The sequence below is a fragment of the Impatiens glandulifera genome, chromosome 9 (assembly GCF_907164915.1).
Source record: "Impatiens glandulifera chromosome 9, dImpGla2.1, whole genome shotgun sequence".
NCBI lineage: Eukaryota > Viridiplantae > Streptophyta > Magnoliopsida > Ericales > Balsaminaceae > Impatiens > Impatiens glandulifera.
The window spans coordinates 23,633,829-23,648,466 of NC_061870.1; the positions used below are offsets into that span (position 1 = coordinate 23,633,829).

General features: G+C 29.0%; 2 protein-coding genes across 4 annotated transcripts; one reads left to right on the plus strand and one right to left on the minus strand.

The window, feature by feature from the left end:
• The first annotated feature begins 359 nt into the window (after nt 1-359).
• On the plus strand, nt 360-4,026 carry LOC124913979 (BTB/POZ domain-containing protein At3g05675). 2 transcript variants are annotated; one of them, XM_047454432.1, is made up of 3 exons: nt 360-492; nt 1,510-1,573; nt 2,569-4,026. In XM_047454432.1, exons 2-3 carry the CDS (start codon nt 1,562-1,564, stop codon nt 3,850-3,852), a joined length of 1,296 nt encoding a protein of 431 aa, XP_047310388.1. In that variant the 5' UTR covers nt 360-492; nt 1,510-1,561; the 3' UTR covers nt 3,853-4,026. The 2 variants fall into 2 exon arrangements, with proteins under 2 accessions (XP_047310388.1, XP_047310389.1); XM_047454433.1 differs by having other exon boundaries at nt 382-488.
• On the minus strand, nt 3,896-6,506 carry LOC124913978 (BEL1-like homeodomain protein 1). Of its 2 annotated transcripts, XM_047454430.1 has the most exons (5): nt 6,416-6,506; nt 5,561-6,334; nt 5,027-5,403; nt 4,881-4,941; nt 3,896-4,806 (listed from the first exon to the last, which is right to left on the minus strand). In XM_047454430.1, exons 2-5 carry the CDS (start codon nt 6,275-6,277, stop codon nt 4,132-4,134), a joined length of 1,830 nt encoding a protein of 609 aa, XP_047310386.1. In that variant the 5' UTR covers nt 6,278-6,334; nt 6,416-6,506; the 3' UTR covers nt 3,896-4,131. The 2 variants fall into 2 exon arrangements, with proteins under 2 accessions (XP_047310386.1, XP_047310387.1); XM_047454431.1 differs by lacking the exon at nt 6,416-6,506 and having other exon boundaries at nt 5,561-6,343.
• Between the last annotated feature and the right edge of the window lie 8,132 nt (nt 6,507-14,638).

Consider the following 14,638-nt stretch of genomic DNA (forward strand, 5'->3'; position numbering starts at 1 on the left):
AATAAAATTAATGATGTAATGATTAAAAGATTTATGAAAAAAAATAATAACTCTAAAAAAAAAAAAAAATCTGTTTGAGTTAAATATAATTTTTAATTTAAATATTGTTTTACTCTTTAGAGTTTTTATTTTATTTTTAAAATTTTTTATTTTAATTTTAAATTTAATAATATATATAATTATATTTTTATTAAATAATAATATTATTATATTATGTTTTTAATTTTTAACATTGTAAATTTATTTATGATAAAAAAATAATAATGTTCAATAATATTTTAAATTAATTATTTAATAAATATTCAAAGTATTAAAATAATTATATTCTAATCCTTTCATAAATACAGTGATCAGTGAAAGAGAGGAAAAGAGAGCGAATGAGGATTTCGCTGTTCAATTCGTCGTTCACTCGTTAATAAACCTCCAATCAAGTTTCCCAGCCGGAATTAAACTCCAAATCTATCAACCCTTGCTCAAATCCTACTTAAGCAGGTGATTTCTTCTTTTATTCTCTTTCTTCTCTAAGTTGTTCTTTGATTCAAACAAAATGAAACCCTTATTCTGCGAATGGCTGAGTTGTTGATATATTTCATCTTAATATATAGCTTGATTTGTGTCTAATCATGATGAACCTGGTATGAGATCTTATAATGTTTTGTAGTTTAGTCATTTTAGTAGTGAATTAAGCCAATTTAGTGAGCAATTTGTCATTTATAGTGAATATGGTGATAATGCCAAGAATTCTCATTTTGACTTCTAAATGAATTTTCTTACTATGATGATTGTTACAGTTTCTATTTGGGCTTCAAAATTTCAGTTCTTGAGCATTCTTTAAATGTGCTAAAATCTGGATTCATTAGTTGTTGATTTATCACTTGGAATTGGGATTTTCATGTTGGAGTGTATATGCTTATGATTTACTATTTTCTTGAAGTTATTTATGTTGGATATTTTTTAATAGGTTAAATAACCCAAGTAGTCTAAAAACAAGTTATTTTCTTGAATATAGTGAACACTTATGCATATTGAACTAATGAAATTCATTTATACAATTGGGAGTGTCGAGTTGATGAATTCACAGTTAATGGGTTTTCAATTTTCGTGTATTTGGCCTTCTTTTTTGTGAGTTGTGTGTTCGTAATTTATTTAATCGATGTTTGTTACGACTTCATGGTTAGTTTGAGTTTTTAGGGTCTAATTCAGCCTTGAATTGCAAACATTTAATTTGGAAGACTTGCTTGCATTCACATGTAGATTATGGCTTTCTTGGACAATCTTTAAAACCAAAATGGAACCTTAGAATATCATCGTTCTAATTCAAAAAATCAACCTTAGTGCTTTTTAATGAGGTAAAAGATCATTCTTTTGTCCATAATAATAAACAAGATGATTCCCAACTATGCAATTGACATTGCGATGTTCTTTTTGGCCCTTGACACAAGTGTGGATTAGGAATGTCATACAATTTGCATGATTATTTCTTAGTCTGTGCTTTTATCTGCTTTACAGGTGAAGTTATGCCTTGAAAAGATATATATGTATACCCATCAACTGCTGCTTAATGACTACTACTGTGAGTTATTCGGCCACTTCTTGTCTAATTTCCATTTCTTTTTCTGTAGTTCTCTATTCTTCCTTTTCTACTCTTAACATATTTAAGTGAAACGATCATATAAGTTATAACCCATCAAACATGTTACATTACCTTCTAAACTTTATTTATGGTGCGTTTAATAAAACTAAAAATTAAGTGTTTATACTGAATAGTGAATACTGAATTTAATTGTCATCTTAGTTAATGTTGAATAAACCAAATGAATGTGTACTTGATATGTAAATTGATTTGATAAAATGCGGAGCTAATGTGGTGATATTTAAAAGACTATTTTACCCTTATAGTGACGTAATTTGATTTATTTTCAGTGTTAAAGTTGTCTTTTGAACGCTTTTACTATATTACGGAGTTAGGTCATTTATAACTTACCAAAATTAAGTTAATACTTTAGCTTCATTTTAGTTGATTTTAAATAACAATTATCAAATGAATATAGATTAAGTTATAATTTGTGTTATGAAACACCGCCTAGTCTTAATTCATCCATTGACTTATTCAATCAACTAAAATATCAAATCGAAGCATCAAATTCTATCAAATCGAATCATTTCAATAGTACTTCTTTCTTCAACCAGCTGCAACTTATTTCAATAGTGATTTCATCTCCTTCCTTGTATGAAGCATTCTTATTCTGTTTTGGCTTCAGGATTATATCCCTAAGGAAATATTTTTACCTTTAAGATTAATCAGAACTGGCTTTGCAATTTTGTCTATCTTGTTTCTATGAAAAAAAATCAAACGCACACTTTAGAAATTAAAATTCGCAGTTCCCTGTAGCTTATTTCCACTTCTCTGGAGAATTGTGGAAATATGAACCCTATATGAACTTTAGTTGAGCTTCTGGTACCCTTGACATATGCAATGGTGCTATTTGAAGCAAATTTTAGCAGTTTATCAAGAAATATATTGAAATAGATTATTCCTTATTTTTTTCTAATACTGTTATGATTCAGGTAATCGAAACGCCTGTTTCAGGCAAGATTGGTGATCGATTAAGCAGTGATGTGGTTGTTAGATTAAGAACACAAGATGGCCGCGATGATTGGATCTACTGTCACTCAGACCTCCTCACTAAAAACAGCAAGTACTTTGCTGATAGATTATCTGACAACTGGCCTACTTGTCAGATTCTCGATTCACGCTATTGTGTTGAGGTTCATTGTCAGGAATCCAATGTTGATTATCATATTATTATCCTTAGATTATTCTATGATGGTGCAGTTGGTTCATTAACCCACTTCCATTCTGTGAAGAATGCTCTTGGTCTCCTTCAGGTAGCCAATGAGCTCATTTGCCCACATATTATTGCTTCATGTGTTGACTATTTGGAAGCAGTTCCATGGGATGAATTCGAGGAAGAAGAGATTCTAAGAATCATTCCGAATATGGGTTTGGAAGTCAAACCAATTCTCGCCCGTCTTCAACCAGTCAATGTATCAGCTACAGTTAGGGTTTTTCTTTCAACGATTCAGTTTGCAACTTCTTTGCTTCCATCCACTTTAAATGATCTAAAATCATCAGCACAAGATCAGATCGAGTACATGCTTACAGAAGATGATGACTCCCCTATGATCGTCGCTGACGATAGTGTGAAATCAAAGGTGGGGTGGTGCGTTCAGATATTATTTTCCAGATTCAGCAATCTATTAGTGTCTTTACAATTTGAATCTAAAGATTCTAATCTCGAAGCTCAGATGCTATTGCTTCACTCCCAGTTAAAAGATTTATCGTGGGCTTGTCAGATACTTACTAAGCTGGAACTAATGAAGACTCTAGCTAATAAATGGGTAGATGCATCAGAAAACATAGTGAAAGTAGTTGACAGATCTGAAATGGTGGATATTAAATTGAAAGTCACTGAAGTGACTTCAAAGGTATTAGATTCCATGGCTTATGGAACTGTTATCTTACCAACTTTCAAACGACTTCAGATGGTGAAGATTTGGCTTCCGTTTGTGAGGGTCACGAAGCCTTTGATAGATTCTGATGCTAACATCGAGGATCATGAGCTTTGGCAGTCTTTGGAATCAGCATTTGTTTCTATAGTTCTTGCATTGCCCTCAAGTGACCAAGCTGATATCTTAAACGAATGGTTGAAAAGTGAGCATGTTCATTATCCCGATCTTTCTGAGGCGTTCGAGGTATGGTGTTACAGGACTAAGGTTGCCTCTAGGAGATTAGCAGTTATTGGTGATGATAAGTGTATAATCAATAATAGTAGTACTATGAGACTTTGACCCTTTTTTTCTAAAACCATTTATCCTAATAATGCTTTAACACTGATTTGTATACCATCCTCCCATTAATAGTAATGTATGTATTACAACAATCCCAAGATCTATATAACATGATGTCTGCATAAAGTAGCAAAAATATAATAATATACAATCCCCAAATTATATGCTTCTAAATTTCCTAATGTTTTCTGCTACAAGAACTGTAAATGGGTAAAGTTCTCTGCAAAAATATAGATGCCATTACTTGTCCATCATTACCACAGATCGTCTTCCTCAAATTCACGCAGCAAATCTCTTTCGGTTCTGCAAATTCACTGTTTCGTAAACTACTGGTCTGTGGGATGATGATGACGATGCCGGAGCGAATTCATTTTGTTGTTCTCCAAGATTCACTCTTCTTCCTCCTAGCCCCATGTTGTTTGGATTATTATTGTTAGGAAGGAAACTTTGATTCAGGTTTTCGCAATGAGGGAGTCCGAGCGTGAGAGAGACGCCGTTGTTGTTGTTGGTCGAATACCCACTTCCAGGAAATTGATCTGAGCCAAAGTATGTACCGAATCCGCCAATGAAGTTTGTCGGGGCAGCTCCTAGAAGAGAGAATCCGACGTCTCTTGTCTGTCTTTGATCATTAGAGAATTTCATCAAAATTTGATCTTGATCATTGGTAATCACTTCTTCTCCTTGTTCAGCATTCATCTCCATTTCATTGTTGTTGCTCCTTTGTTTCTTAGGGCTTCCATGAATCTCGAGTTCCATGTCTGATGAATCAATCAGAGCAAAGAGTGACGGGTTTCTATTACTCAACAAGCTGGTTGGAATTGTGACAGTCGGATCATTGTCTTTCTTCTTCTCATCGGAGCCTGTCTTTTCGTTTTCCTTTGTCTCCTCCATATACATTTCCTCTACCATAGGCTTCCAGAGCCGAACTCGGGCATTAATGAACCAGTTTGATACCTGCCCACCATATTAACCAAGATGAATATTATCAATGTGAGTTTATTTTAAGAAGAAGAAGAAGGTGACCAAACCTGACTCCTAGTGAGACCAGTTTGTTTGGCGAGCATTTGTTTGTCTGAGTCTTTAGGGTAGCTGATTCAGATAACAGATGGAAGGAACATATTAAGAAGAAGAATAAGAAGAAGAAACAAAGGATTTTGATTATCAAACAGCTTACGGGTGAAGAAAGTGTTCAAACAGCCAAGCACGAAGAACAGAGACGGATCTCTCTGGAAGACCTCTCTGAGGCCGCCAGGCATTGGGTTGAATCATACCCAGTTGCTGGAGGGTTTTCTGCTGTCTGAATTGATGATCAACGAATTTGAGCCGAGATCCTTCATTCTTGCCTTGTTCTTCATCTTCTTCTTCGCCCAAGCTCTTGCTAGCTGCTTTTATCTGGCCGAGAATCGTGTCCTTAAGGCATCGGAATTGCTTGGAAATGGTTTCCACGGCGAGAGCCGTGTACGTTCTGGCGGACCCAATTCCGGCAACTTGCTCAAACCAAGAAATCACCATTTGAATCTGATGGTGGTATTGACTGTACCTCTGCTCCACCTACATTGTCTGAATTGAATTAATAATAATAATAATAATGTCGTATTCTTGAGAGAGACAGTAAACATAGGTCGTGAAAGGTACATATGATTGAGAAAACTCTCTGACCCAAACATAAAAAAGATCTGTCTTTTCTTTTGACGATATTTAATAATACCTCATCAAGCATATGAACAAGTTTAGCTTTCTTCATCTGAATTTCCTGCCTCTCCACCGTAGTCAATTCCCCACCACTAATTTCACCTTCCCCACCGCCGCTTCCGCCGCCGGGGAAGGACTCTCTTGTCGCCTTAACGGTCGCATTTCCGTTTTTTCCCTTACCGACAGTGACCGTTTCTTCAAGAAGCTCTTGTGTAGCTTTCAAGTACTTAGAACCCAACAACACACTTTGTACTCCTGTTCCAACTATACCGCCGTTGTTTGATATACCTGATGCCGACGACGGCGAACCTCCTCCACTCGTCGGAGACAAAACAGCTGCTCGGCTAGTGCTACCGCCGCCCATCTCCTGCGAGGAGAGAGTCAAAGACAGGCCTTGCTGAGAGCGATTGATTTCACGCGCCGGTAATGCCTGATCGAATTGGCCATAGAAATGGTATTGGGGTCGTGGAATCAGACCATGGAAAGGATGGGGGTCGACAGATGAGGTTAGTGGCAAGGGTATGCCGACAAATTGGTGGGCGTTAGTGGTAGGTGGCGCGTCAAATGAACGGGAGCTTAGAAGAGCGAAATTGGATGATGATGATGACGGCGGCTGCGGATGGTGGGTGGTGGTGGAAGAGTATCCAACGTTGTAACCAGGATTCATTAGAATGAGTGTTTGTAATCCGTCGGCTTGAATTTCTGATGGGTTTCCATGAAAATAGGTCGCCATCTATGATCGATCACTCAATCTGCAATTAATCCTTTGATCAAGAACCGTCTTGTGTTTCTAAAATTAAAGAAATAAACTAGGTAAGTTAGCATCATCCAATCATCTGTCTAGAATTAAGTACATAGTCCAAAATAGTACATGTTGAATTCAACTCATATCTCCACATGGCACAGTCAAAATTAATTAAATGATACTGCCCTTCTGTATGTATCTGTAGACTGTAAATAAATCCTGGCAAGTTTAAGAACAAGAACAAAGAAAAGATCCAGAGAGTGAGAGAGAGATAGAACTTTTAAAAATATTTTGAGGAAGATGATGATGATTAGTACCTTGTGCGAATGAAATCTTCAATTATATATATATAAATATATATATATATATGCACGTGCTTTCTTTGAGATCAGACTCTGCAATCAAAATTATCCATCAATTTGCAGAAAGATGAGATGATAATGGAGAAGATGTCTCTGCAACTAAATTCTTCTTCTATGGCTTTATCTCAATATTAAAGAAATAGAGAGAGAGAAGAGAAGAGAGAGAGAGTCTAGACTAATAAGTCTTGGCAAAAGATACCTCTTTTTATTCACTCAAATATTTTTTATCCTATTGTTGCTGTTTATTCGAGTTTTAAAGAAATTAAGTTTTTATAGGTTCGATTCCCACTTAAAACGTCTTATTTATATGTATGTTTGGACTTTAAAGTTTTATAAAATAGGTTGATTCTCCCTTAAAAACGTTTTAATTATAATGGATATTTGGAGTTTTATAAAATGGTACTATAGTTAACTAATATAATAAGTTGAATCAAACTAGCCTTCAATTTTTTTTCTTTCCTAACTTAGTTTAAAATGAAAAATAAATGTTATTATTTAGTGTGAGTCATTTATCACATTATTCATAAACTCTACTTTTCTACTTTTAAGCATTTGAGAAATTTGATCACATGAACTCATTTGACTTAGTTTCAAATCATTGATGAAACCAAGAGAGAATGGCTTTGGATGAGTTAACTTTTTTAAGGTAGTTTGTGGATTTTTACATCAAAATTTTTATATTTTTATCATAATTTTGAATTAATCAATTAAATATTAATACTCTATTTTTTATAAATTTTAAAATTATAGACCAATGTTTCAAATTGGAACTCTTTATAAGGGATAAATGGTGATTTGGATTCTTTTATTTCGAACCTCTTATTTCAAACCTTATAATTTATGAATTTTTATTGTTAAAGTTATACAAAAATAATATAGTCTTAATGTTTCAAGCGTCATTAACTTATTATCTAATAAATATTAATGTCACTAATTGCAACCACCGAATTTCAGCGAATTTAGAGGTGTAATTATCGAATTTTAGAGAATCGATAGTCAAAACACTAAATTTGCTAAAATTCGGTATTAAAATTATGGATATAAATATCTATTTATTCATAAATATCATGTATGTTAAGACAAAACTTGTATAATTTAACAATAAGTAGTCCGCAATTTTGAAAAAAGAAGGTTTAACAATTTCAATTTATCTCATAAGGAGCCTTAATTCGATAAATAATATATATTATAGTGATTTTAATCAACTAGCAAACTAAATAACTTATTTTTTATCAAACATTTTTTTTTTTAAATATTAAAAATCATTAAATAACCAACATCAAACAAGCCTTAGGGCTTGTTCCATATTAGTTATTTGAGAATATTTTGGATTTTCTTAAAACATATGGTTGATATCTTATTAAGTTTTGAACTTGTTAAATTATTATAATATTATTTTTATATTTAAATTTTATAAAGATAAGATAAGAATATTTTAATTGATAAAATGAGTGATTTAATGGTTAGATGACAAGGATATAACATAGAGATAATTTATAAAAACAAATAAAATCCTAAAAAACATACATCAAACCAACGAGGTGTAGATATAGCATTTGTAGATTGCTGTCATATAAAGAGGAGAATATTTGAAAAATAAAAAAGATGCTAACTGAAAAACGAGGAAACGTCTCCTTCCACTCAACTCTATTAATATTATCTTCTTATTTCAATATCATAAGTCTAATAAATAATAAAATTAATAATAATGGACAAGTACTTAAGGCTTTGTTTGGATTCTCAGTTATTCAAATATCCTTATTTATTTGCAATTTATTTGACTTATTTGTTTACAAAACTTTTATATATCAATTCACATTGACTTGTTTGAATATTGCTTTCAATATAACTTTGGAAGAAGAATATTGTTTCAGGGGGAGGTGGTTTGATGTTGTTTATTCTTTTAGTAAAACTTCATATATTATATAATATTTTATTAACTAAAACATATTTATTTTAATTTTATAAAATTTAAATTTTAAAAATTAAAACTCCAAATAACCTACATTTTTTAATTAACAATAGTTTTTTTTTCCAAAACCTAATAATCTATAATGTCAAACAAGTTTCAATCATCAAAAAAAGAGAGAGATTAAAGATGATAATGAAGCAAATAGTTTGATATTTTGTTATTTGATTTAAAAATTATTGAATTAACATATTTGAAGTATTTAATATTTTAAAATAATACAAATTAAAGTAAAATATATTATATTTATTGATTAATAATATGATTGAAAATAATATTTGATGAAATAATTAATTATTTTAAAATAATATTTATGCATATAATACAATTTCAATAATTTATTTTAAAATAGCCAATTCATAATGGCAATATGGGGCATCTCCCCAACCCCTTTGTCTATTTAATTTGTTGAGGGAAGAAAGTTTGAGTTTGTTTTATGTAAGGTACTAATCTTTAGGGACATATTTATAGAAATATATAACATGTGATTTTCCAAAAATGAAGGTACCCTTTAGACAAGTACTCCTTTTAGTCTGGTCGACAAGTCATAAGGTCGTGTCATGTTTTAATGTTTTCAATATAAAATTTTATTTATTTGTATGAGTAACAAAAAAAAAAAATGTTAGAAATTAATTCCAATATTTTGGTATAATGTATTATTTAGTAATTTGTGTAGAAATAATATAATTATTATTTTGTTGATGAGGTTGAATAATAAATGTTGTATAGTAGGGTTATGTCCCTAACCTATATAGATAATCTACATATTATGTTAAATTCATCAGACAGAGATAGAGATATATTCACTATCAAGAACACTCAAGGGCTATCGATAGAAGGTTAGAAATAAACTTAAACTCCACCTACATCAGACATTCGATCCAAGTCCAAATTCAAAAACTAGAGATTTCAAGATCAAGAAAAGATCTAAGAACATCTAATGAATTCGTTCTTCATTACAGATCCATTATTTTCCACAACTACAGTTTATCGTAATTTATCGACATAGAGTATTAAGACTAGTAGATTTAGGAATAACATCTAGATTCAAAATTCTAACAAAATTAACTAAGGATCGCACATATTGGAAGTCTTCTCTAGATTATTATTATTAGCAGGACCATTGGTGCGTGTTAGGAAATATGAATTGAGGCGGTCAAATTTGCAGGTCTAAGATAATTAGACTATATTCTTTTATTATTTTTTTTTGGATAATTTGGTTGGAGAAAAATGACATAACCTTCAACAATCTGACGTTTTATATTATATGATATGTGATTTGATTTAGGAAGTCGACATATTCGGTTATTGATCACATTGCCCTTTTTGAAAGATATTGCGCACATTAATATTTAATATATTAGTTTTTATTTCTTTTCAAAATTGTTTATTTTTTTTTTGTTTACGTTTTTATAATATAATTGCATGAACAATTTAAAAGTAACTATCAAAAAGCAACTAAAATTTAGTACCGGCCCTGAAGATTAGGTGCCGCGAAAAAATTATTTTTATTTTTAGTTAAAATAATTATATTTTATATACTATTAAATAAATTTGCATTAGTTTTAAACAAAAATAACATAACTTAGTTAGTTAAATGACATGTTAACAAACATATATGACTGTAACAATAGAATAAACGTCCATTTAAATTATAATTTTTTGAGTGGTAATCAAATCCAGCTTAACATTACAATAATTTTTGTCATTTGGGTTCATTTTAAATCACTTTTATCTAAATACAAATATGTTATTTATAATTATAAATAATACATAAAACTCATTAGGATATTTAAACAATAAAAATCGTACATAAAAGACTAAAAACGCGATAAAATTTTCATTAAAAAAAACTTCCATTGTTAAAACTGGAAAATAACTAGAGAAATTAAATAAGATACTACAATATTAATTTTCCCTTGCTTAACACATTTTTCTAAGTCAACATTTTATATACCTAGGTCAATATGTGATAAATGTTAGGTAACTTTTCATTTCAAAATGATATAAAAATCAAACACCAGAGTACTATATGCACTGTTTCCAAATAAATAAATCAATTTATTTTTATTCTAGATGATCATTAATACTAAAACGAATCAAACCCAAAAATAAATCAAATAATGATGTTCTCCTATTATAATATAATGAATCATAAAATGAATGAAGATGTAAATTAGAGTAGAGATTATAAGCAATTAATAATAATTTTGATAGAGACGTTACTTTCAAAGTGGACCAATGCCTTTAATAGCCACAACAAAATCTCGAGCTTTTCCTCTATTCTGTGATTCTTTTCTTCTTGGATAACCGTTTAAAGACGCAACAATTATATATGTTTATTGGGTTTTTCTTTCATTTTATTAAAATAAATAAATAATATATATATTACATATTTAATTTTATGTATTGGGAGAGAAAAGAATATAAAAACCCCCACTACAAACCAAAAGGAAACCAAACTCTTGCTAGGCTGCCTTTCCATCTACTGCCATTCTCATTCACTCAATCTTTGAGGCAAACCCTCCAAAAGAAAAAAACATGGTTTTAATTATTGAAAAATTAAAATATAATTGAGTAATTAAAATAAATACTACCTAGCTAGAATGCATCATCTAAGATTTAGATACGTTTAGATGACTATAATTGTAATTGAAATGAACATAAATTTCAATTCAAATTTCATAAGAATTGAAATTGAATTACAATTCAAATTCATATGTTTAGAAAAACTATAGATTGTGATTACATCCCAATTCCTATATTTATATAAAAGAATATCATAAAAAATACTTTTAATATATATTATATATTTTATTAATTAAAATATTTGTTTGACACAAGCACAACCCATTAGAATAGCTAAAAGACTTAAAATTTTTTAAAGTTTCAATATCAATTAAAAAATATATCGGTTCAACATATTGACTTCATATATTAATTAAAAAATATATTGGTTCAACATTTTAACTTCCTTCATAAATTCAAAAACAAAATATCCATTTAACATGTTAACTTATTAAATTAATATATATATATATAAATTCAAAATGTTAACTTACTAAATTAAAAAAAATACATTTGTTCGATATTTTAATATTCTAAATTTTTTTAAAAAATTATTGATTAAAACTTTAATCGTGTTTTAAATGATAAAATAATAAGTTATTTTGTTTAAAAAAATATAAAAATAAAATAAAATTTGTAATTATAATTCTACCTTTTCAGAAACTATAAAATTATAATAGATTGAATTACATTTTAATTTCAATACTAATTCTTAATATTAAAGGGTTTATAAGAATTGAAATTGATCCTTCAATTCCAATGCTATCTTAAAGTATATTGTTTATGTGCAATAAATGAATCTAATTGATAAAAAAGAATTACAAATATATGAAAATGTGATATAGTTAATTAGCATTTTATTAATAATATATCACACAAACTATGCAAATAATCCTAGAGTGAAATGATGATACTCACAAACAAGCTAACATAGGTATATAAAAAAAGAGAGGAGTGATAGGGAGGAATGATTTATCATCGTATTAGTGACTGAAAAAATGATAAATGATGAAGAGAGGGACGAAAGAGAAAAAATTTGTTAATTTTTTATCGAATCAAATTGCGTCACGTAATTCAATCTCAAATTCTCTTTCTCAAATTCTTTTTCTAATCATTTCTCTAAAACATATATAAAAAATCATATTGTTTTGTGTCATCATTCTTCAAATATTTATATATATATATAATGATACTTAATTTTTAAAGTGTCTGAATTGCCGGGTCGAGAACTGTGAGTAATTTGGATATATATGTGAGAGTAAATGGATACTTGGGTCGGATTGTGGGTTTACCTGCCCATAAACTTAAAACGGTTAAAAATGTTATAGGTATGGTTTGAACTTGCAACCTAACAAAAATAAGTACAACCCTTTAACCAACTAAACTAATAACACTTTATATTATAAATTTAATACCAAATTTGATGAACGCAGAAAATTTAACAATATAAGTTTAACTTTTTAACTAACTAATCTATATATATATATAATGATGTTTAATTTTTAAAGTGTCTGGATTGCTGGGTCGAGAACTGTGGTTAATTTGGATATATATGTGAAATTAAATTAATACTTGAGTTGACCCGCTCATAAATTTAAAACGATTAAAAATAAAATTAAAAATGATATAGGTACTTTTACCGTAATATTTTTTCATAATTTTTTATATTATTACTCGTGCAAAATACACGTAATACATGCTAATATAAATTAATAATAATAATATTATTATTATTGTAATAGTAGAAAATAAAATAAAAAATCCTAAAACAAAATAGTCAAGATCATGAATACACGAGATCTTATATGTTTTTGAGCGAATAAGTTCTAATTAAAAAAAATCTTAACTTTTTTTTATAATTAGTGAGAACAAAAGAACAAAATTATTAATTATTTTAAAAAACAACAGAGGAGGCTTAAGCACAACACATTTATTATTTTTATTTATTTTTAAATATTAGCTTGACACATAAACTATGACTTTCACTTTAAATTTAAGGCGTTTTAAATAAGAATCAAACTCGTAACTTTTAATCTTATAGAAAAAATTATATATTTTTTTTCATTAAACTGTTTTACTATATTACTAAGCACACCATATTATCAACAACTGTATATAATTAGCTAGTCTATGATATCATGTCACAATTGCAATAATTGCTTAATTTATATCTTCTACAATAAATTATACACATCTATCTTTCTACAATAAATTCAAATGATACGTTGAAAAGGAAAGGCTACCCTTTCCTACTGATCAATACTGTTGTCTTTGAATGGGATAAAACTAAAAGTTTTTACTAGGCCGGTTGAGATATATATAGGTTTTAGCATTTTTGTCATAAAGTTGTTTTTGGTTTGCTCAATTGTATCTTTTTATTGTTTACAAGGTTCTTAATATAACAAACTATAAATATACTTTTAAATGAAAAGTTGACCGACGTAAAAAATTAAATAATTTTAATGAAAAACATTTTAAATTGAAAGAGAATCGTAAAGGTATAAAAGTTAAACAATTTTATTTTATACAAATTTGAAATGGTACAAATATAATGGTATATGACAAATGATTTTATCTAACCTCTAAAAAAGTATAATAATAGAAAAGGAAAAAATGCATGCATCATTTTTGCAATACATTAGTACACATTTATTTGAGAAAAAAAGAAAAAGAAAAAACAACACATGCATCATTGGGATAGGAAAATTTATAATACCTCCTTAGTGGAGAAATTATCTTATGAAATCTTTAGATACCCCTATCACTCCTAGGGCTAGTTTGAGAAGCTGGGTTTTGGTGTTTAAAAGAAAAATGAGTTTTTAAATTATTATGACTAAAATATTCCAATTAAATAAATTAAATATGTATTTTATTAATATATTAACTTTTATTAATATAAAAAAAAATATTTAAATAAAGGATAATTTTAGTATTTAATATTGATAAAAATAATTAATTAGATGGGTGATAGGATTATTAAGTTTTGAAATAAAATTTTAGTTTATTTAAAAACCAAAGATCAAACTAACCATATAGACAAAACAATTAATTTGAGACAAGAGTATCATAATTACCTTTAATATCAATTTGATTATCCCTCATTAAAATCTTATTGTCCACATATTAAGATTTCTTTGTCTAGGGAAAAATAATAGTGCATGAGGTTGCTATACATAAGATTTGCTCCTTGAAGTCATGAAATCCAACCCCAACAAACTAATATAATTATTATTTCAAATATATATAATAATATTTAATTTAAAATATCTGGATTCAGGTTAAGAGTTATGGTCAATTTGAATATATATGTGAGAGTAATGAATACTGGGTCGGATTGTGGGTTGACCCGTCCATATAACTTAAAACGGTTAAAATTAAAATAAAAATGATATATGTATGTTTCGAATTTGCAACCTACAAAACAAGTACAACCATTTAACCTGCTTAATT

Excerpts from the sequence above, each read along its gene's own strand:
- LOC124913978 (XM_047454430.1), bottom strand. The coding sequence starts at position 6,277 with ATGGCGACCTATTTTCATGGAAACCCATCAGAAATTCAAGCCGACGGA. Across the intron at positions 5,404-5,560 it reads TTGTTCATATGCTTGATGAG|GTGGAGCAGAGGTACAGTCA; the intron begins GTATTATTAAAT and ends CAGACAATGTAG. Across the intron at positions 4,807-4,880 it reads CTGGTCTCACTAGGAGTCAG|GTATCAAACTGGTTCATTAA; the intron begins GTTTGGTCACCT and ends TATGGTGGGCAG.